The sequence below is a fragment of the Carettochelys insculpta genome, chromosome 17 (assembly GCF_033958435.1).
Source record: "Carettochelys insculpta isolate YL-2023 chromosome 17, ASM3395843v1, whole genome shotgun sequence".
Lineage (NCBI taxonomy): Eukaryota > Metazoa > Chordata > Testudines > Carettochelyidae > Carettochelys > Carettochelys insculpta.
The window spans coordinates 24,261,383-24,284,090 of record NC_134153.1 but is presented as its reverse complement, the minus strand read 5'-3'; the positions used below and the strand labels follow the sequence as shown (position 1 = coordinate 24,284,090).

Below are 22,708 nucleotides of genomic sequence, written 5' to 3'. Positions count from 1 at the left end.
GATAAAACACTTCTATAAATCTAACATCTATTTTAGCAATGCTAACACACTGACTGCCCGCCCTGAATGTGCCAGAGTTCATCTGAGATGTAGGGCCCCCATCCAACTGCCCTGTCTCTGCTGGGGCCTCCAGGAGTCCCTCCCCTACCCCAGCCCTATCTCTGGAGTAGACCACAAGCAAACCTCAACCACATCTCCGCAGGGAGATTCAGAACCCTCCCCGCCAGCACAGCCCCACCTTTGCCGGGGCCCCCCAGCAGGGCCCCCAATAGCCCCTCCCCCAGCACAGCCCCACCTCTGCCAGAGCCCCCCGATAGCCCCGCCCCCAGCACAGCCCCACCTCTGCTAAGGCCTCCCACAGCCCGCTCCCCAGTCAATCTGTGCCATCCTCTCCGCGCGCGCACCTATTACACCCCCCCACGCCCCTTTCCGTACCCGGCCCATCACCTGCCTCCAACGGTCCAGCCATGCTACGCTGAGTCACCGGCGGCGACAGCTCCGCTCCGGGCGCACGCGCACCATGAGAACTACAGCTCCCGAGAGCCCCTGCGGCTGGGGTTGGAGGGCGCGCTACGCCTGTGTACATCCGGGGTTCGGCTGCTCCGTTCGCTGATGCAAGAGCTCTGAGAGCGGCGGCATCACCTTCGGGAGGCGACGGACGGGCTCCGCGAGCGGAGGTGTAGCGACCGCCTTCGGCGACTGACCCTTCTCTTCCCCCGTAGCGCGCTGTGCGAGCCGGTCCGCAGCCATGTCGGGAGACGAGGTGAGGCGTCTCGCGGCCTGTGCCGCCACCGCCGCCGCCATGTGGGGAGCTGGGCCTGAGGCCTGCGCCGCCGCCGCCGCCATGTGGGGAGCTGGGCCTGAGGCCTGCGGGGGCGGGGGAGGGATTTTGGGGGGGGGGGTCGCTTGTCCTGTCGTGCGGGAGGCCCTCGGCGCTGCACGGTGAGCGAGGGCCTCTGCTGGGGATGGAGGCGTTAGGCGTGCTCAGGATATGGGCGTGTGGCGGGGGGAGCTGCCTGCATGAGGGTCGCACCACTCCCGGGAAGAGAGGGGTTGTTCTCCCGTTTCTGGGACGTGACAAAGTCTGTTCCTGAGACTGCTGCTGACTGGGAGCTGCTCAGGTAAGTGCCTCGAAGCCTGTCTCTGGCACACCACTCCAGCTCCCTCCCAAACCCTTTGCCTTCCCTACATCTCTCCCCAAAACCAGAATCCTTTCCTGTGCCCAAACCTCCTTTTTGATCTTCCACCCCAATCCCCTGCCCCAGCTGACCACCCAAACACTCTGCTTTTCCCAGCTGCAGGTGACAGCTCCCTCTTAGGCCTGCACCCCCAGGCCAGAATGCTGTTCAGCACCCATATTCTCTTCTAGACCCTGCACCCCTGTCCCAGGTCAATCCTCTCCTTCACCCAAACTCCCTCTCAGAGTCCATACGTTATCCCGCAACCTAGGACACTACCCTGAACTGCCTTCTGCAGCCAATCTCCATTTCAGACCCCACATCTCTCCATAGAAAAGTGTGGTTCTTGAGAAGTTACCAAAACTCTTGCAGTGCCCCCCCCCATCAAAAATGATTGCCTATTTCTCTGTGTATGTGTGTGTACTTCTCAATCCTTATTACTGACCATTTCACACCCTTACTATATGAGATATTAGGGGGATAACCAAAAGGGGCAGCACTAGGTAACTTCAGGTACATGTGAGAATAGACCTCTAGTCTTCAGTCTGAGGAGCGAAGTCTAATCTAATCTGCCTCTTAGAATCAGTGTACCAAATGGTTAATATGCTATAATCAAAGCTCTAGCTACTAGATCACACTCTCTGGTCCACGAGTAGGACTCAGAAATCCTGATGCGACACATTCCACTGGTGTCTCAAAAATATTTGTGACCCACTACTGTTTTAGAAAGGAAGCATGTTCTTGAAAGTGTATCAGTAGATCTTATTTTGGGACTGAATGACCTAGAGCATTACCAAAGAGTTGTGAGGTGGTCACCAGTTTGAATCCAGCCCAGCTCATCCGGAATTAAAAATTATCTTCCAATCTACATGTGATGCCGTTATTCACCTTTCATAATGAGGTCTTCTCCTACCCCAAATTTGTCACCATGGTTTGCACTAAGTGACAGATTGAGGGCAAAACTGCATTGTTACTCAGCTATCCTTGTTATTCCTAGCAAAGTAGCACGCATGCAACTTCACCTTTTAATTCCTTTAGGTGAAGGTGACACCCTTCATGAAACATGGAGGCTATATAGATGTGACTTTAGTATAAACCAGGCTGTCTGGTTTCCTTACCTTATGCATTATAAACACAGCTTCACCATCTTTGATATTAGTAGTGATCTCAGGCAAGTCACTTAATAGACACTTGCAGTAAGTAAGTTTCTTTCTCTCTCCTTTGCCACCTCTTTCTGTCCTATGTAGCTGATTTGTCAGTTTTCATTTCACTTTTTCTATCTCTGATATGTTTTCGTGGTACCAGTTTACTTTCGTCAGACTTTTCAGATCTGAAGAAGTGGATCTCTCCCATGAAAGCTCATCACCTAATAAATTATTTTGTTAGTCTTTAAAGTGCTACATGATTACTTTTTTCTTTTGTGAAGATGCAGACTAACACAGCAGTAAGTAGGACTCCTGGGTCCTACTCTCTGTGGTTATTCAGGCAGCCTAAGTCTGACAGGTTTAGTGTCTTTACTGTAGCTTGAAGATTTTGTATGGTGCAACAAAATGAAAACTCCCCATTTGCATGTCTGTTTACACTTGTGCTATTGGGAATCCTGTGGGCAGCAGTGAAATTGACAAAATTAGCAGCAGAAACAAGCACTGCAGCAGTTCCTGGGGCAGGAGAGCTCAGTTGAAACTAGGAGATAAATACGTTGTAGCAGGCACATGCCCCAGTTGAAGCAACCAGCCTGTGATGAAATCATGGGTTACTAGTCCATTCTTGTGGTGTTGAGTAGTCTTAGTTGGGAGGGAGATGGCAGGGGGAGAGAGAGTGGCAGAGGGCCGGTTTCATATTTGTCAGGTGGCATGGGGGTCCAGTGACAGTACTGTCATAGGAATCCCAGTGTGTGCTGCATTCCCTCCAGTTTGGAAGTCAGATTGTCTTACCTGAGTGTTGCCTTTGAACAGTGGTACCCTTCCTTTGTCTACGGTCTCTGTTAGTTTTCTCTGACTAGGATGGTTCACAGGTGTGAGTGGGATAGGTGGGTGAAGGAAGTGAGAAAATATATGTGGGATTGGACAGAGGGCAAAGATGGATGATCTGAATAGGGAAGATTAATTTGGTTGAGAGGCTTTGGAGGGACGGAATGTGAGGATAAATGAGGTAGAGAATAACGGGAGGTGATACCTAGTACAGCATAAGAGAAGAGTGATGTAAGTACAGTGAAAGAATGAGCGGTTAACTGAATGTGCCAGATGCTCAAGCAAAGGGCTAAGCAGATTGAGGCAGGATGAGGGGGAAGGAGGTGCAGGCTGATGTCAGCTAGCAGTGCCACAGTTCTGGTTGACAAAATGCAGGATAACAAAGCTTTTACTATAGTTATCAATTGCTAAGCTCTGTGGGACAGGGCTGTTTGTTTTCTTGTGTTTGTACATTGCCTAGCACAATGGAAATCAGGTTGGTTGAGGTCTTTAGGTGCTCATTCTGGCAAATTCAAACTGCCTGTAGCAGCAGTTGGATGTCTCCTGCAGAATCTCCCACATGGTAGGAATCCCTGGGACAGAAGAGGTGAGCAGGGCTGAGTTTGGCCCTCTGTGTTAATGCCAGTACACAAGAGGATAGAATTAACATTGCAGACATAAGGAATTTATGGTATTTAAATTACTTTTTTCCTCAGCGGCTTATATTGAAGAACTGGCTCTAACTTAGTTCACTAAATACTTTTAAATCTTTCAGTTGACTATTATAGAAGTTCAGTGCTCTAAAGTATGCTTGTGATCTTGATTTTTTTTTTTTTTTTTTGGTCTGCCTTCTGTATACGCTGATAGGGTTTGAAATAGATAACTGCAAAGGGGATAAACATATTGTGAAGTGCACGAAAGGAAGTTTGCAAGTACGATAGTACTGTGTGTGTATGTATATGGGTCTGGAAAGTTTCCCTTTATGGTTGGGTATTCAGGGCTTTGGTGTCTAAACCACGCCCCATGAATGGCATAATTAACACTTGTGCTGTTTACTGTCAAGCTGGCATCACTAGTAATTTAAAATAAAATTGTATCCTGTCCATATCCTATGATACTGCCTGAAAAATATGGGTATGGACAACACAGGGTATAATTACGAAATGGTATCAGTGTTTTGGAATACAGAAAGCTAGCTGTAGCGGGCAGGGCTTAAGCAGCTTGATAGTTCAAGTAAAAGTGTGTAGCTATTTTTTGTTATAGTTCTGTTTTAAATGACATACTACAATTTTTTTCCCCAACTGAAATAATTTACATTGAAAGCTGCATCTGGGGTTTGTTGTAAAGTTTTAGATTCAACTTAAGCAGTATGACTAGCACTTTGAATAAAAGATTTGTTCATAAAACTTGTCATTTCGAGTAAAATCTTTCATATCTGGCAGCCCTGGGACAGGGAGGTTGCCGGATATTCAAATATTCTGGATAATAGAGAGGTATACCTAGCAATGCGTAACACTAAAGAAAAACAAGATTAGATGTTGAACAAAATTTTTTTGCAGAGTACTTTATTTACCAGCAACAGTAATATTTAGATTGTAAACTTTTTACTCTGTATTTACTTTCACTATACAGTCCTTATAGAAAATGTAACTAAAACTTACTTGTTGTTAAAATGCTGGTTGTTTGACAGTTCCAGATAATACAATGCCGGATATGAAAGAATTTAATGTACATGGGTTTTCACATAGAGTTGGGTGGGTTTTAAATTTGAGGTATGTGTAGTACAAGGTTAATAAGTTATTTGTTCAAACTGTTGAGACCTGCTGATTCTCCTTCCTTTTTAAGATTTAACAAGTGTTTTCCTTCAAAATGAATGGTGTGTTTCGTTGAGTTGAGGTCAACAACTTTGTGATTGTGCTAGTCATCAATCACACATTCACCTACTTCTCATCTCGTGTGGGGTTTTAATGTCTGAGAAGCTATAAATGGTTAAACGTATCCTTATGAAAACGAGTCACACAGTACAATCCTGAAACTGTTTATATGCAATCAGCTCTGTAATTGTGGAATGGTTTTTTTTTTCTTCAGGAGGCCTTCTCTCTTCTCAGCTGACCATACTGTTGGTCCAAATTGAGGAATCTAGGTCTTAATCTAACTTTCAAAGTTGATTCTAAACAATTGTGCACTTTGAGAGAGTGATATACAAGCGTGTTTTGCCTAATATTAGAGGAGAAGTCTAATTACAAAGTGTTAAAAAGTGCAAAATATCTTGTTAAAAGACATTCAAGTACAGCATTTATTAGCCAGTTATAAAGAAACAGAGCTTGGTTTGGGAACTTCAGTCCTCAGTCTCGTATACCTGCAGTCCATATGCAGTATCTGTATATTTGCACCTTCCTCAATCAGTAATTTACAGAGCACTGTGCTAAATTGATCTGCATAATTAAATATGTTGAGACCTAAGCAATGAGGGATTGGGATAAGTGGTCACCAAGCAGTGGAGAATTGTAAGATTTTGATGAGAAGTGGGTCCATGAAAGGAAATCTTGGAATAAGGCAATAAGAGGTTTTTCCACTAAATATGCAAGTATAAAAATCTTAATTTTGTAGCTCTGCTGGGATAGCTAAGTCAGAAGGCAACAAAACTCATTAACATAAAATGCCCGTGGTTCTGACTGTGCTGCTTATTAGGGCAGGGTCAGGAATGAAATCTTTTCTACTGGGCTGTTGCATCAGGAGCCTCAACCTGTATGTGATTCTGTCACATTTAATAGTAGGATAAACACTCATGTCTAACAAAATGACTGGTAAACCAAATAACTTAACTGTAATGTCAGAACTAAAATGAGTGGCAAAATATTGATCTGTGGTGGAAAATTTGAATAGCTAGTGTGAAAACTTTCTTTTAAAACAAAACAAAAAAGACAGGGTAACTATGCTAATACTCAAGTTCTCGGATGCTGGATGGGAAGAGTGGCTCAATGTTAAGGGCACTAGTCTGGAATTTAGGTTAAGAAGATTCAGTTTTCTCTTCAGCCTGAAATATCTTGTATGACCTTGAGCGAGTCACTTAGTCTCTTGGGTTTCAGTTCCTCATTTGTAAAATAAGGGTGATAATGCTTTACTGTCTCAAAAGGATGGTCTGAGGATAAATATATTAGAGTCTGCACCCAGCACGAGCTGAGATAATATAGGGTTGAGAGTGAGACAAGTGTTTTTGGTGGCAGTCACTTTGTCACCTTTGTTACTCCTTGTCAGGGGCCTTTGAGCTCAAGCCTGTCTTTAGAGGGTTGTGTGAATCCTGCATTTTTAGGGTGTGCCCATATTACCGCGTAAGCCTGTGCTCAAGCCTAGCCCTCCTCTTTCATCTAGACTGTAATTGTTCTAACCCAGGACTCGGCCATAGGGTCTCAAGACTTTGCAGGACTAGAGAAAGTCTGAGCTGAAGTTAAGCTGGTACTTGGTTAAGCCATGTTTTACTTGGGTCCCTGGAGTCAGTCAGAAGTACAGTAAACTCCTGATATGTGTGGTTTTTTTTTTTTTTTGACGTGCACTTAGTGTGAGTTAAGCACAAGTCAAAATTGTGGCATTCGCATGGACTGGTAAGCACAGCTGCTCTGCCAGCTTTCGGCTCCATCCTCCGGCTCCCCCAGCTGGGGAGAAGCTGTGCCTAGCTTCCAGAGTGATGGGGAGTCAGGAAGCTGACCAACGCTGGTGCGCTCGTAGGCTTCCTGGCTCCCCACTGACTTGCGCACAATTTGAGTTTCGTGAAGGTGCGCAGGAGCGCAACCCTCGTGTAACTCGGGGGGGCGGCAGGGCTACTGTATTCCACAGGTCCATGGGACAACTTCCTTAATCTTATGTCCCAACAGTCCACAATCCATGCTGTTGAAAATGGAAGCTGTCCCTCTTTGTCAGCAGGAGCACGAGTCAATGTTAACCCATTCTCTTCTAATAGCATTACTGCCAATCAGTAATCACAGAGCCTCCTGAGCTTACAATGGAAAGTGAACTGTTCAAGACTCTTGCAAAGCAGCAATTCCACTAATATTTCTCACCCACAAGCAGAATAAATTCTTGCATGGGGGCGATGTGATACGTTACCTTCATATTGTTATACATAACAAAATTCATCTGGGGCCCCAAGGGGTTGTGAATGTGGGAAAGGGCTTGGGGCTGGGGTAGAGGTTCAGGAGTATGAGGACTCTGGATGGGGGTGCTGGCACTAGAGTGGGGCTACAGGGGAGGGGTTTGTGCAGGCTTTGGGGTGCATGAGGGGGCCTAAGGTGGGACAGAGAGTTTGGGACTTGAGCTTACCTGGGTGGTTCCCAGCCTAGGGATGGGGAGGAGTGTCCCCTTTTCCTAGGGCATGATAGCTCCATGCTGGGGCTGTCTGGGAGGGGCACCATCACCAGCTTTGGCATCTTCAGGGCTTGGGAAAAGAGATTTCTTCTTCACTGAAGCCCTGTGTGGGGTCAATGGGAACCGAAGCAGTTTAGGGGGGAACTTTGCCCTGAACGTTACTAGGAAGCTGGCAGTTAGCTTTTCCCACAGTGTACCACAATAGTAGGCCTAGAGCAGGGATTCCCAACCTGTGGGTCGCCATTAGGTTTAAGGGTCACCAGCTGGGCACTTCCCAGCTGCACGATGCTGTTAAAGAAGCCATTTGCAGTTTCTTAACATGGCTACCTCAGGTGGATATCTATCAATAGAGAGAGGTGCTGGAGACAGCAGCTGTCTCTATCACTAGAGATGGCAATTGCCTTATGCCTAGGTGCTGAAAAGTTAATTGTAGCGCTTTAAAGACTGAAAAAAATGATTTATTTGATGATGAGCTTACATGGGACAGACCCACTTCAGATCCTGAAGAAGTGGGTCTGTCCCATGAAAGCTCATAACTGAATAAATCATTTTGTTACTCTTTAAACTGCTACATTTCTGCTGCTACATTTCTACTTTGTTGGAGTACAGACTGACACGGCTACCTCTCTGTTACTATTCAGTTTGACTTAATTGGTTTTAATGAGTGTTATCTGCTAGGTGCAGGAGGGCTGGGGGAACAGTCTAGCCTAGCAGCACCCTTGGAGGAGGGCATGTTTAAGGCTGGGGGCAGTCTGGGCCTGCTGGGGAGGGCGGGTCTAGGACTAGTGGCAGTTTGGTGCTGTTGGAGGGAAGGGTGGGGTGTTGGCGGTGGTTTGGGGCTATTTTGTGTTCAGCCCCTGGAACATTTAAAAATTGCCACATGGCCGCTGGTGGGAAAAAAAGTTGGACACCCCTGCCTCATGCATTACAAAGACTGCTTCTGTTTCTTTGATATTTGTAGTGATCCCAGGCAAGCCACTTAATAGTCTCTGGCAGTAATTTTCATACCCCCTTCTCTCTTCCCCCTTTTTGCCCTCCTGCTTTCCCTTCTATGTAGCTGATTTCTCACTTTTCATTTTTGTGTTTGTGGCTCACTCCAGCCCCTCCAGCCTCTGCATGTGGGGTGCAAACTGGGGGCGGGGAGAGTGGTTTGAAGATGAGTCTTCCCCCCACCTCAACTCAGATTGCATAATAATAAACTGATAGATTGTTGTTTTTATTAATGTATTTTCCCTTTTTATGGAATAATTATATAAACATGAGGGGGCAAAATTTGTTCTTGCATCAAGTGCAAAATTAACTACTTAGGGCACTACGCTCCACACCCCTGTGTTTGAATTGCCTTGGGTCATCAAGTCTTCTTGAATTGTCAAAATGGGTTCCTGTCTGGAAAAGGCTGGGAACTCCTGGCCTAGAGTGATCAGATTTCAGGCAGTGACAGGATGGATATAATTACTTTGATTCAGGTCTGCTAGAAAAGTCTTACATTGGGTTAAAGTATAATGGAGATGCTTAAACCCATGTCTTTAGTGTCGGGTGGTCAGTTCCTACCATTCCTGGTCTTCTATTGCAGTGTAGACATAACCCTTAGTAACAGCTTTGCTGGTGAAGTGATTGAAGCTGGAAAATAGAAACGGGCTAAGTGGGGAGTGAGTGGTGCAGACCATATCTAATCTAGGCATGTTTTTTCAGCATCTAGCACAGGTTCAGTACCTCGCTGTGCTTAAAACATAGGTTAGCCTAGCGTCATTGCTCAGCAGTGTGAAAAATATCACACTCCTCAAAGACATAGTTAAACTGGTTTTAATCCCTGGTGTCAGCACTGGTAGGTCAATGGATGAGTTCTTTTGTTGATCCATCTCTTGAAGATTTACTTCAGTAAAACACAACCTGCCTGTCTTTGTGCTAAGTGTTTACGCAGTACAGTTGTCCTGCTGTAGCATGTCTATTGTAGAAGTAATCTAAATCTTAATGGATAGGTGCAGAAAATGGAAAGGCAGATGGTGGCCAGTCTGCCTTCAGGCTCCCAACTTTAATACCTGTTCAGCTGAACTCAGGGTTGATAATACAGATTTTGTTAATTTAAATTGGATTTTTATTTGCTTACTTTGTAACTAGTCTTAAATATAAACCTACTAGCAGAGGTACCCAGTGGTACTTGGCCTTTAACAGAAGTAATTTTTTGTCTTGTTTTTTTTTTTCTATTGCAATGTTGGTATTTTTCAAAAATGAAGGCTGGAGTGAGGGTTTGGGGGTAAGGAAGGGACGTGGATGTGTAGCTTAGACTAGAAGGTTGGTGGAGCCTCAGAGCAGGCTGTAGCGGTGCAGAAGTTAGGGCAGGGTTCTGGGGGGTGGTGGTGGTGGGAGGTATTAGGGGCACCCAGAGCAGTGAGGGTGATGCAGTAGTTCCTCCTGAGGGCGGGGCTGCACTCTCAGTGCAGCAGTGGTTCCTTAGAGGGAGAGATTTGAGGCTGCGTGCTCATTGGATGGCTGCTGGGGCTCTGGCTTCCCCACATCACTTGCAACCTGTGGGGGTGTGTGAGGGTGCAGCCCACTGTTATCACCCACAGGCCTGTAGCTTTCCAAAGGTGTCTTTGACTGGAGTAGTGGCAGCCCCATCCTGGAGACTATTGGGGGTAGGGCAGTGCTCTGCTGTCTGACCCCAGCCTGCAGTGGGGAGTCCCATACCCCTCCCCCCCACCCTGCACTATTCTTGGGGGTGGCGCTATGGGGGAGATCCTCAGCCTCTAGTGGCCCTTTATGTATTGCAGGTTGTTTGGTGGGGTGCTTGAGGAGCTGACCAGGCTCTGGGGGCTGCTCCTGGTGGCCTACAGGCTGTATCGGGGGATGGGGAGGGGACCTGTCTCTGGGGGCTGCCCCTGCTTCCTGCCAGGCCTCCTCCCCCCATTGTCTGTAGGGTGTTGAGGGGGTGAGGCTCATGGGGGGGGGGGTACCTCCTCTGCAGCTGCTCCCTGTAGTGTGTCTGTGGAGGGCCAGGGGCTGCCCCCTCCCCCAGCTAGACCCCCTTACAACATCTCCATTGCCTGCCAGCAGTCCCCTCTGTGTCCTGTAGGCTTTCCACAAGGCAAGGTAGGCTCTGATTTTTGGGGCAGGAAAGCCACTTACCAGGCCTTTGTGGCAGACAAGATGGTGGATTCCCCCCTCCCACCCCCCCCAAGACCTGCTGGCCTCTGATTGCTGCAGCTGTCTCCAGTGGCCACTCTGTGTCCTGTCCCTTCCCTTTGTATGTTCTGGGAAACCCTGGGATTTCAGGCATTTCTCACTTTATAGGCACAACCTAACCTTGGCCTTGGTTTAAGTTAGGGTAAGAGGAAACTTCATACCGAAACTGAAACAGTAGAGCTAAATTTAATTCAACAGTGGCTGGGCGCCAGAAAGGATCCGGCAATTCAACTAATTAAACTTAGTTCCATTATTTTAGTGGCAGCAGAGCAGGCAGCCACCCCTGCTGCAGGTGGGGGGAGCCCAAAGCCCCCAGGAGAGCTGGGAGAAGCAGGGGCTGAGTCTGCCCCTGCTAGAGCTGCACAGCCCTGCTGCCAATGAGGAGGAAGAAGCAGTGGCTGCAGAGGAGCAGTGGCAGCGCGTGGCACTTACCAAATGGTACTGTCTCCTGGTGGCCAAGTGCAAGTGCACGCCCCAGTACAATGGGCACCTGCCGTTCAAGCTGTAGGAGATCTTCTGCAAGAAGGGTGAGAAGCTGCCCCATGCGCATCTGGAGGAGCTTGGCAGCTGAAAGGGGTTAAGCCTGGGGAGGGGGGTGTTTGAGCCTGAGAGGTGTTTAAGCCTGGGGATAGGAGGGCAGATCTGGGGGCTCAGGCGGGTAAAGTCTGAAGATGTGGGTGGCGGTTGTGGGCCAAGGGGGGGATAGAGCCTAGGAATTGGGGGAACAGGAGAGCATGGAGGATTGATGTGAACATTGCGCCTTCCTGGTTAAGAGCTTATCCCCAAGGTCAGCATCTTTCTTGTCCTCATTTGCTTCCGAGTCCAGGGGTGAAAGTAACTTAAACTTTCTGACTCGTACAAATCATTGTGTGTGTGCTATTCTTAACACAGGGCTTACAAAAAGTACAGTTTGACTTTATTAAGGACCATCTCGTCTTCACGTGCATTGTGGCTCTAGGAGTATTGATTTTGTAACTGAATTTGGAAAAATGGCTCTTCTTGCTATTTTGGTAGCAGACTCCTGGGCTCGACAAACTCCCACTTGGGGCTAAAGCCTAAGGACTGCTGAGTTAGCTGAAAAGAGTGCTATTAAATGTCAGAATGACCTGTCTTAAGTCTGCTGGTGCTACTGAAGCAAACTAAATAGCTAAATACAGTACGGTCGCAGCATTTCTGAGGGTTCCATGTTGAGAACCTCTGTGAATGTTCAATTTTGCAAATAGAGTGGGCAGCTCTGGGCAGCTGCAGGGGTAGGTGGAGACTGGTGGTGGGGCCCTGGGAAGCTGGTGAAGTGGCAGCCACCAGTGCTTCTCAGCCCCAGGGAAGTGAGGCTGCTTGCAAATAATTGAATTTGCCAGTGTGGCACTCACCAATGTCACGACCTTGCTGTAATGTTGCTAATGAATACTTCACTTTTACAGATGATTTTTGATCCCACTATGAGCAAGAAGAAGAAGAAAAAGAAGAAGCCCTTCATGCTGGATGAAGAAGGAGGAGACACTCAAGCAGAAGAGACACAGTTGTCCGAAACAAAAGAAGTGGAACCAGAACCAACAGAGGACAAAGATATAGAAGCTGATGAAGAGGACAGTAGGAAGAAAGGTACAGTGAAACATTTCAGGTGGTAGTTTAAAAACATAGCTTCCAGCTGTGTCTCTTTGTGGGCAAGGTCTGTCTGTGGGTAAGTACATGAAGACACGGTTGACCACAATGAGATCCTAATTCTGACTAGGTTTCTAAGGCACTGTTGTAAAACAAATATCTAAGTGCAGTTTGTTCTATCTCCTTGAATTTGTATGCTGTAACTTCAAAAAGAACAAGAAGTCCTGTGGCATCTTATAGACTAACAGATATTTTGGAGCATAAGCTTTCGTGGGCAAAGGCCCACTTTGTCTTTGCCCATAGAAGCTTATGCTCCAAAATATCTGTTAGTCGACAAAGTGCCACAGGATGACTTATTTTTTGAAGATAGACTAACTCAGCTGCACCTCTGATACATGCTGTAACTAAGTAAAATGAAGTCTTAATTTATAAAAACTACTGGTTTCTCAGCTGATGTCTCTGCTCTAAAATCTGCCAACATTTTTGTGATGTGTATTAACAGTTCTAGGTCTTTGTATTCTGGGCCCATTTAATGTAGAGCTGGCGAGCAGTTACAGTAATTGCAGAGTGGCAATAAGGATTGGAATGGGAAGTACTCCAAAAAATTGCAAGACAAGTTTTTATTGGTGCCCTGGTCTATGAGACTAGCCAGTTAAACAAATACTGTACTCGATATCTTGCTAGAAATAACTTGTATTTGACTCACTTTAATTGAAGTTAACCATATGCAGATGACCTGATAAAACAACTGTAAGAACAGCCATACTGGGTCAGACCAAAGGTCCATCTGGCTTAGCATTGTGTCTTCTGATGGTGGCCAATGCCACGTGCCCCAGAGGGAATGAATGAAATGTTCACACCTAGGATCCTGGCTTAACTTGAGCTCAGATCCTCCAGTCCTACAAGGTCCTAGGACAGTGGGTCCATGCCTTAAGTCAGTGCACATGCAAGGGGGAAGGTATTGGACTAGAATTCAGGCTCAAGCACATGCTGCCATTGCAATGGAGATAGACCCTTAGGCTAGGGTTGTACTGTAGCTATAACTCAAAATAACATCATTTAATTGTGTAATTTATTTTGAGTTAACTTAATGGTGCTGTCCACATGGCACCTAAGTTGGAAATAAGCAACTATTTCAAAGTTTCTGCACTAGAGTTGCTAGTTCAGGATACGTTTGTATCCCAAAGTAGCAGCTATAGTGTAGCCATAGCCTTAGTCTTTAAACTGCTAATACTGTTGCTAATCCTGGTCTTTGTCAACGTTTTTGATTTTTAGATGCCTCGGATGACCTGGATGATTTGAACTTCTTCAACCAGAAGAAGAAGAAGAAGAAAACGAAAAAGATGTTTGATGTAGATGAAGCAGAAGAGGGTATAAAGGTCTGCTTACACTGATATGACCTGGTTTGATCCAGTTGAGGGCTTAGTGAAAATTCCCCCTTTCCTCCACTGCTTGTGTCCTTGTCCTGTGCCTCCACTTCTCCTGTTCTTTTAAGATTCACAGTTCAGAAATTCCATGGTAGTCTGTCACCTTTATTAGCTAAAAGGTTCCTGTTAAATAAAACATGATTAGGCTCCCCGTGTAGTGAAATCTGGTCTTCTACCTTGAAATCTGGCCTTCGGTGTGCTTCTGCTCTCTACCCCCCACCTCTTCGATTATAACATCATGAAATCTCAAATTTAAATTGCTGAAATAATTAAATGTATTTATTTTTAAAACCCCATGACCATGGAATTGACCGAGATGGACCATGAATTTGGTAGGTCCCTGATCGTAATGTTTCTTTAATTACGTACCCTCTGGGACAAGCTGAATATATTTGTTTTACAAATTTCTTTGCTGTGTAAGAGGCAATGTTCGTGAGCATTCTAGGAATGTAATTTTATTTATAGATCTTATAGTGTTCAAGTTTATAGCTTCATTATTGTCTTGATTTTGGAAAAAAGTAATTTGTATAAGGCCAGAAGCCACATGCATTAGGTTTCACTGAAGACTTCTTCTGCAAAGTCTTTTATTTTTGGTCCTCTTGATTTCTTTAAACATTTGATGCAACTTCAGGAGCTCCAGAGAATATCTGTGGCATTTTTACTCTTTGAAAGTAACTACATCCCATTTCAGCATCGCTGACAAGCCTAAAGAGCAGTGGGGTATGGATATAAGCGACACAATATTCATATTTTTCAGGGCTCTAACCTAGGAGGGGAAAAGTCCTGTGCCCTTCACAGCAATTCTAAACTCTGTTCTGTGTCCTTTGGATGTTCATAAATATGTTTACATGTAGGTAGACCAGGATTGGAGGATAACTTTGCATTTGGGTTTGCTGATATGTGGGGTCTCTTGCCCTGGTTATGTGTGCCATTATAGCTGAAGCTCTGATAAGTCAAAGGATTTATGTGACCCTATAGTGGTCAGTGGTTTAAAAAATACTACTTGTCTGAAGTAGGGAATGGTCATAGTTGAGGACGTGGTCCCATGTTAGCTAAATTGTTTGGCAGTTCAAGGGAATTAAAAAAAAAAAAAAATCCCCATTCTCTAAAATCAAGGTAGATCTTTTTACACCCACCGATCCAGATTTGTATGTGTGCACCCACATGTGCAAACAAAATTGTGCTCAAAAGCATGTCCCAACTTCCACTTCAGTAGCGCAACTCAGGAATGCGCAAAGTGAGGGGCATCTCCCCCCGCCCAGGGCATGTGACATTTTGTAGTGTGATTCCACCCCCCCAAGCCACTGGACCTTTCAAAATATTCAGAGACCCTGAGCCAAGTGGCGGGAGCAGCCAGGAGTCCCTAGCTTGGTAAGGTGGCCACTTTAGTCCATGCAGCCCATGTCAGGCTGGCCCCCAGGGCTCTCCCCAAGATGCTAGAGTGGAGAGTGTGCTGCAGGATCGCCTTCAGCATGGCGCTACTACTGTCTGTCAGCATGGCACAACCTGGAGTTACCACCTCCCTGCTCTACAGCTGCGCCAAGTCCTGTGGCCAGCAGCACAGCATGAGCATCGCACGTGAGGCACAGGTGGTGATGCAGCTGAGCCTCTGGCTCATCCCTTTAAGACATCCCCCCACTTCGAGCACCCCCTCCCTTCAAGTGCACCCCTAGAGTCCCTCAGCACCCACTTTGATTGTCCCATTCCCTTCCCGAGCATCCAACCCTGTTACTGAGTGCCCCCGCTGCACCCTTTCCTGTGATCCTCCTGCAGCTAGTTGCAGGGCTGAAAAATGGGTCCTTGTGTAGAAAGTTTGCTCACCCCTGTTGTAACTAGCAATGAAATGTCACGATCTGTTCTAAGCATACTCTAGGTCACTCCTTCACACCTCACTTTTGTCATATTTAAGAACTAAGAGTATTCTGTCTCATTTCCAGCATGCTATGTCAGGGTGTTGCTGTCATATAATCTGGCTGATTTCTGTTTCTTGTTTGTAGGATTTAAAGATTGAGGGTGATGTGCAAGAGACAGTGGAACCAGAAGATGACCTTGATATCATGCTTGGCAACAAGAAGAAGAAGAAGAAGAATATGAAGTTTCCAGATGAAGATGAAGTATTGGAAAAGGATGAAGGTAAAAGTACAACCAACTTACCAGCTGTTCATTTCCTGGCTTGTGCTGCCAGTGAAAGTGAGTAATCTTGCAAATGAAGTATACTTATTGCCTGAATGGGAACAGGTGGGTTTTTTTCAGTTAAAATGCTATTCCCTTGTTTGGGATGTTTTCATTCCAAAATCTAGGAGCAAAATAGTGTCTTGATGGTGGAGCCATGTGTTCCTTGTATCTATTCTGGTCATATCAGTGAATGTGTAGAGGAAAGCTTCAGCTCAACACTCATTTCTTGGGAATCTTTTGTACATTCTGCTATTATAGCACTGTGTCCAAGAAGCCTACCTATTTTTTTTTAAACAACTTTGGCATTGTGAATTTCAAATACCTTTCCTTTTCTGCAGCTCTGGATGATGAAGACTTCAAAAAAGATGATGGAATTTCTTTTAGTTTTCATACTGGACCCGCATGGGCAGGGTCAGAAAGGGACTACACGTATGATGAGGTAAAATTAAAAAAGTTATTCAAATATTTCACATGTTCAATTATGCCTGTACTAGTAAACTTCATTTCCATGCATTCTATTTCTAACTTAATCCTTAAGTATATAGGATCAAAGGTTTCTAGAAACTAACAAACACAAAATTGCTTAAAGATAAAATAAGAGCCCAATGCTTCAGTCAGATCCATCTGGGAAGACACCCATGCCTTATTGGGGATCGGCATATACACAAGGGCTTGTGTGGATCAAATTATGGGATTTGTCCCTGTGAGTTAATAGCTTGTGCCCTTATTTAATTTATAATATAGACGTGTGTCCTGTAAAAGAGGTTTTACAAAAAAAAATCATTGAAACAAATTTGTATTGTCCCTGATGGGGCACATTTTTAAGTTGGATGGGTAGATGGTTTCAATGCTGAATACCATTCTGATCATCTAGTTTGACGTCCTGTATAACATAGGCCGAAGAACTGCCCCCCAAATAACTCCTAGAGCAGATTTTCGGGAAGAAACAGCCAGTCTTGATTTAAAAGTTGTCAGTACTGATGACTCTATCCTGACCCTTGGTAATCTGTTCCACTGGTTAGTGGCTCTTAAACAGTATGACCATTCTTATGTTTACACTGTTACCAGTCTGAATTGGTCTGTATTCAACTTTCAGCTATTGGTTTGGGCCACAAGAGGTCGGTGGATAAGAGGAGTTCCATTTTGCACAAGGTTCTCTTGGATGACCTTTTCCACAATGCCAAACATTCCACCAGAGAAGTAGATCTGTATACTTGGCTGAGGAGGGCAGATTTCCTAATGTGCTTGGGGTCATCTGTGGGTTCTCTCTAAGCTTCCATTATTGAACTGGAGTTTGTTGGAAACAATTTAATGAATGGTAGTGGTTGTCAGCTTAAACTCCCTCTGACTTCCATCACAACTTCCTCTGTCCAGAGAATGCAGATACTATTGAAGCGTCTCAGGTATGTCATTTGATTTCGTGGTACATTTGTCCAGAAATTCTTCCTCAAGATGGCGTGTGAAGAGGTTAGCATATTGGGAAGCTGTAACAGTACCCATGGCTGTTCCTGTGTTTTTGAAAAATATGAGATGCGTGTAAAACTTTAATGGAGGAGTTAAGTGATATATGTAGGATGTTTTAAAGATGAGCTTAGAAGTATGTGGTGAAAAAGTTACATTGTTGTAACTTCTCTGACTTACATGCACCATATAGTTCCACAGGAAGTTATTAAAGATACACATGTTGATGTAAACCTGTTTCTTCCTGCAGTTGCTGAATCGAGTATTTAACATAATGCGGGAAAAGAATCCAGACATGGTAGCTGGTGAGAAAAGAAAATTCGTCATGAAACCACCACAGGTTGTAAGAGTAGGAACCAAGAAAACCTCATTCGTCAACTTTACAGATATCTGTAAACTGTAAGTTTTTTTCACAGTTTTTCAGATCTGTTTGGGGGCAGAGAGCAAGAAATTCTGCAGACTTCCTGTAGTATGTAGCTAGGGATCATTTGACTGCATGGACTTGCAGAAAACTATACCAAACCACTTATTAATTGCTAAAAATTGCAAATAATGGAATTGGACACAGTAATCCAACTAAGGCCTCACCAGTGCCAAGTGGGACAATGGTCTTTTGTGTTTTATGTACAATACTCCTGTTACTAAACCCCAGGAAGAAAGAGATGTATATTTTTTTGGCAACTGATTGACGTTGACTCATTCAACTTGTGATCCACAATTTAAATCCTTACTTCCTTTTTGGAAGTACTACTGCTTAGCTAGTTTATCCCCCTTTTGTCATTGTGCATTCGAGTTTTCCTTTTTAGGTGTAGTACTTCGTATTTTTTATTGAATTTCATCTTGTTGATTTCAGACCAACTCTTGTTTTTCCAAGTCATTTTGAATTCCAGTCCTATCCTTCAAAATACCTGTAGTCCCAGCCATCATGGTGTCATCTGTAAATTTTAAAAGGATACTCCTTACTCTATTGTCCAGGTCACTAACAAAACTGTTGCAAAGTACAGGACTCATTCAGTATATGCGCTGTCCCAATTTTACCGCAAACCAGTGATAAGTGCTCTTTGAGTACAGCCTCATCCAGTTGTGCACCCACCCTATAGTAACTTAATTTATACCATGTTTCCCTTGTTTGCTTATGAGACTGTCATGTGGGTATGTCAAAAGCCTTACTAAAATCTAGATACGTCACTGCTGCTCTCTGTCCTATCCACTAGGACAGTAACCTTTGGGGGCGGGGTTGGTTGGGGGGAGTTAGAGTGGTTTGGCATTCGTTATTGACAAAACTGTACTGACAATTTCCTATAACTCTTATTTCCTTGGTGCTTAAGGTCAATTAATAATTTGTGCCAAGATCCTTTTGGATATTGAAGTTGGGGGCTGACTGGCCTAACTCTCTTAGCTCTATTCCAGAGATAAAAGCATAGCCCTGTGTGTGCCTGCACCTTTTAAACAGGTGTGTCGTTCTGCGAGGTTCTTAAAATTGTGATTGTTTTTTTAAATAGCAACTTCTTTGGAAAAGTGGAGATTAAAAATAACTGTACTTCTGCTTTTAGATTGCATCGTCAGCCAAAACATCTCCTGGCATTCTTGTTGGCTGAATTGGGTACAAGGTAAATAGCTTGTATTCTGGCAAATCTTTTGGCTTATCAAAGTGTGTCTCGGTTCAGAGCTCCCCACGTGCATAAGCAGGCATCTTCCATCCCTCCTCGCCTTTCAAGAGTGTGTGTGGTTAAGTTGCACTGGTAGGCACAGTTCATGTACCATCTATTACAGTATAAAAGAACACTTTATGGATTGATTTCAGTATAACTTTTATCATCAGTTCTCAGATTACCTTGCAGTCGCTTGTTGTAAAGAAAAGCGTGGGTAGACTTTAAGTACTGTCTGAAGATATACAGAGAACTGAATAGCCTAGTCATGAAATGCATATTAGATTGAGCTCCCTTCACCTCATACTAATCTTTCGTGAAAGGTACTAACATTTGGTTTTTGAAAGATCACTGCTAAAATTCTTTCTTGCCTTGGTTTCTGTGGACCAGGCCTTGGTGGCTGCTTGTCAGATCAGCACAAGTACTCCATTCCCTAAACACTGAAGAGCTTGGCTATTTTCTGGACTTAATGTGGTGTGCCACTTAAACTGTCTTATTTACAGTAAAATTCCTTTAATCTAGCACCTGTCTGTTCCCAGACTACCAAATTTTCTGGACTATGGGATGTCACCATAATGCCCACACCCTAGTTCAGACCCGCCTGTGGTGGCTCACCACCCTGGAGCTCCTGCAGCTTTTGCATCCTCTCATGCCCTGGCTTAACTCCCTCCCTGGCCCCCCTGAAGCCGTAACCCACCCTAGGCTTAACTGCCCAATCTACCACCCAAGCCCCCCCCCGATTTATGCAAATTTTGAGGTACCTGTACCTCAGGGGATGTCAGATTGTCAGAGGCTGGATTAAAGGAATTTTACCATACGTAATAAATGAATTTGGAGTTATGCTCAGATGAAGATGGTTTCCTGATCGGTAGTGAAACTTTTCAGCAGTTCATTTCATGTTAAATGTTGCTGATTGCTTTTATTAAACAGATTTATGCCCAAATGTATCAGTTGCCTTATTGTATATTTTAGATCTTGTTCCTGCTTTGTTCTGATTTATGCATTACTGAATTACTTTTTTCTTTCACATTAGTGGTTCAATAGATGGTAACAACCAACTTGTAATCAAAGGAAGATTCCAACAGAAACAGATAGAAAATGTTTTGAGAAGATACATCAGTAAGTTCAGTTCAGTCTTGTACAAGTTTCTCTTGCTAGTACCTCTGTCTTCAGAAAATTCCCTTTATCCATACTCAGTCTTGCACGTTTGAAGTTCACGCTTATGATCTCTAAAATTCAGCACAGTGTTATGTACATGGAAGTAGTCATGACACCTCTATTGAGTCATGTATCTTCTTGTGATACAATTTGGTACCTATTTTCAAACTGTATGTGAAAAGACTGTCTTTATTTTAAACTGGGTCACTCATAAAAGAAACAAATCATCTCGGTACAGTTCTGGTCATTTCTGTATATGTCATGAATAATCTCACATAGTTGTAAATACTAAAGAGTACACGGCTTTCTCAGTGCGTTTCTAGTAGAGTGATTGTAGATCGCTTGGTTCTAAAAGTGATAAACAAATTGACAAGAGGGAGGCATTGCTTTGGCTGTATCCATGGACTGACAACTTTGGCAAAAAAAGACTGAGAATATTGCAGCATTGCTTCCTGCCAGTCTCGGTGACTCTTACTTGCCTTGGCAAAGGGCTAAAAAGGGGTGCTGTAACAGTGACCTCTGATATGCTGTACAGGGTAACTTTTACTAGTGTGAATGCAACAGCTCTAAAGAAGAGATCATCTACTCTAGCTCTGTAGTTGTCATTCCTTCTATGCACATCTGACTTTAAAACACTGCCTTGCTAACAAGAGGCAGTGAATTCTGGAAATGCTGCGTCAGCAGGGAAGGCATGTGGAGCTAGTCAAAGATCCTGGTTAGAATCCACTTTTTATAGAATTGATGTGGGCACACAAGGCAAGTAAAACATTCACCTTGTTAACCGGTAGCTTGAGTCTTGCTTTTGAAGTCATGTACTAACCACATTTTGATTTCTGTGACTCTCCTTACCTGCAAAAGTTTGGTATCGCCATGTTCTAAGAAAAGATTGAAGTAGCATTTACTAGTGAATTGATACGTCTTCCAGTGATGTCTTAATGCAGTACCTTTCAATTACAACTTGATTTCTTTTCTCCAGAGGAGTATGTTACTTGTCATACGTGTCGGTCACCGGACACAATCCTACAGAAGGACACCAGATTATATTTCTTGCAGTGTGAGACCTGCCATTCGCGCTGCTCTGTTGCCAGCATCAAAACTGGTTTTCAGGCTGTCACAGGCAAGAGAGCCCAGCTCCGTGCCAAAGCTAACTAGTTTGCTAATCGACACTGGATTTTGCAAAGTATTCTGGGGAGGTATGACCGGACAGGTTTACAATCGGAGTGGATTTACCATTGTATTAAAAACAAGATTGTAAAAGCTACCAAGATATCTGGCTTTTGATTGATTGGTCTGTGAAATCCTTGCAAGATGCAGATCCTGAAGCTGTTCACGTACATTTGCTCATTGAATATGTTTTATCAACTGTCAGAGAAATGGGGTAGGAAAGGAGGTGCTTTTTAATCCATTCATAGACTTCTGTAAAATGCAAGATAAATTAAAGTTGTTACTACAGTGACTGTCTTTCATTTGAATTTTTCCTCCAGTTTTTCTCTAAGTTGTACCCAGTAGTTGCCATGAACACAATTTACTATGAGTACATGCAGGTTGCGTTAATTAATTGTGCCCAAAGAACAGGCTAAGACTTCATCCTGCACTTCAGAAATGTGTGTTTTACCCTCAATCTCCTTTTTAAGGAACCTATAGCTTGAACAAACAAACCAGTTTTTATACAGAAAGGATACCGACTAAAATTCCCAATGGCTGGTATAGTTATGTCCATGTGAAACTGTTCTTCTTTTAGAGACATGTAAGGATTTCTGGTCACTTACCCTTTCTGCTCCTATAGTCTCATCCTTTGCTATTAAGAGAACTGGCTTATAAAGTGATAAGCTGTGTAGTGTCTGCTTCCCTTAATGTTTATGGGCTCATAAGAGCTATAAAGGACACTTTCTCTACCAAATGCAGCTGTTCTGTTTTGGTACAGCTTATTAAGGAGAGAACATAACTTTTCGGTAGTTCAGAAAGATCAGTCGTGGATGCCATATTGGTACTGAATGTACACCCAGTGAGTTAGTAAACTCGTATAATCATTCACAATGTCACTGAACCAAATTTATAGATTCTCCTAATACATTAATTTCCCTCTTCTTGCTTAGTTCTCTGCTTGCACCACTTTAAATAACTAATCAAGATAAATGAAACAAAAATGAAAAGGGTATCTTATGTTTTTTATTGCACGTTGGATCCAGTGCTATGGAAATGTAGTAATAATGCCTGCTAGCATCAAATTTTAACTCAAGATAATTTGAGTTCTGGGCTTAACATATGAAAGCTGTGTATGCTGTAAAACATGCAAGTTTCTCCACTAGCAAAATGTTTTTGAAGAGAACTGACAGCAATTTTTAAAAAACAAACAAACAAAAAAAAACACACACCCTCAAAACCACTGAACTTGATGTAGGTCTTAAGCACACCATCATAATGTTTGGTTCATGTGGTAAATGTTGCAGTCGCTTCAGTTTTTGTCTCGGAATCTAGTTAGAACTATTAACACAGCCAGGGAATTGGAAGGAGAGGGGGTGTGCTTTCCATTGTAATTGTGCATTAGACCTAAAAACCATGCT

The 22,708-nt window shown here is 44.0% G+C and overlaps 1 protein-coding gene across 1 annotated transcript; it reads left to right on the top strand.

The window, feature by feature from the left end:
• Positions 1–580: 580 nt before the first annotated feature.
• Positions 581–22,200, top strand: EIF2S2 (eukaryotic translation initiation factor 2 subunit beta). The gene is made up of 9 exons (XM_075011829.1): positions 581–763; positions 12,094–12,274; positions 13,550–13,653; positions 15,699–15,834; positions 16,215–16,315; positions 17,588–17,736; positions 18,891–18,947; positions 20,020–20,105; positions 21,121–22,200. The coding sequence occupies exons 1-9, from the start codon at positions 749–751 to the stop codon at positions 21,294–21,296; spliced, it is 1,005 nt and encodes a 334-aa protein (XP_074867930.1). The 5' UTR covers positions 581–748; the 3' UTR covers positions 21,297–22,200.
• The last annotated feature ends 508 nt before the right edge of the window (positions 22,201–22,708 follow it).

Coding starts and splice junctions, on each gene's coding strand:
- EIF2S2 (XM_075011829.1), top strand. Junction 13,654..15,698: donor AAGCAGAAGAGGGTATAAAG/GTCTGCTTACAC, acceptor TCTTGTTTGTAG/GATTTAAAGATTGAGGGTGA. Junction 16,316..17,587: donor GGGACTACACGTATGATGAG/GTAAAATTAAAA, acceptor TTCTTCCTGCAG/TTGCTGAATCGAGTATTTAA.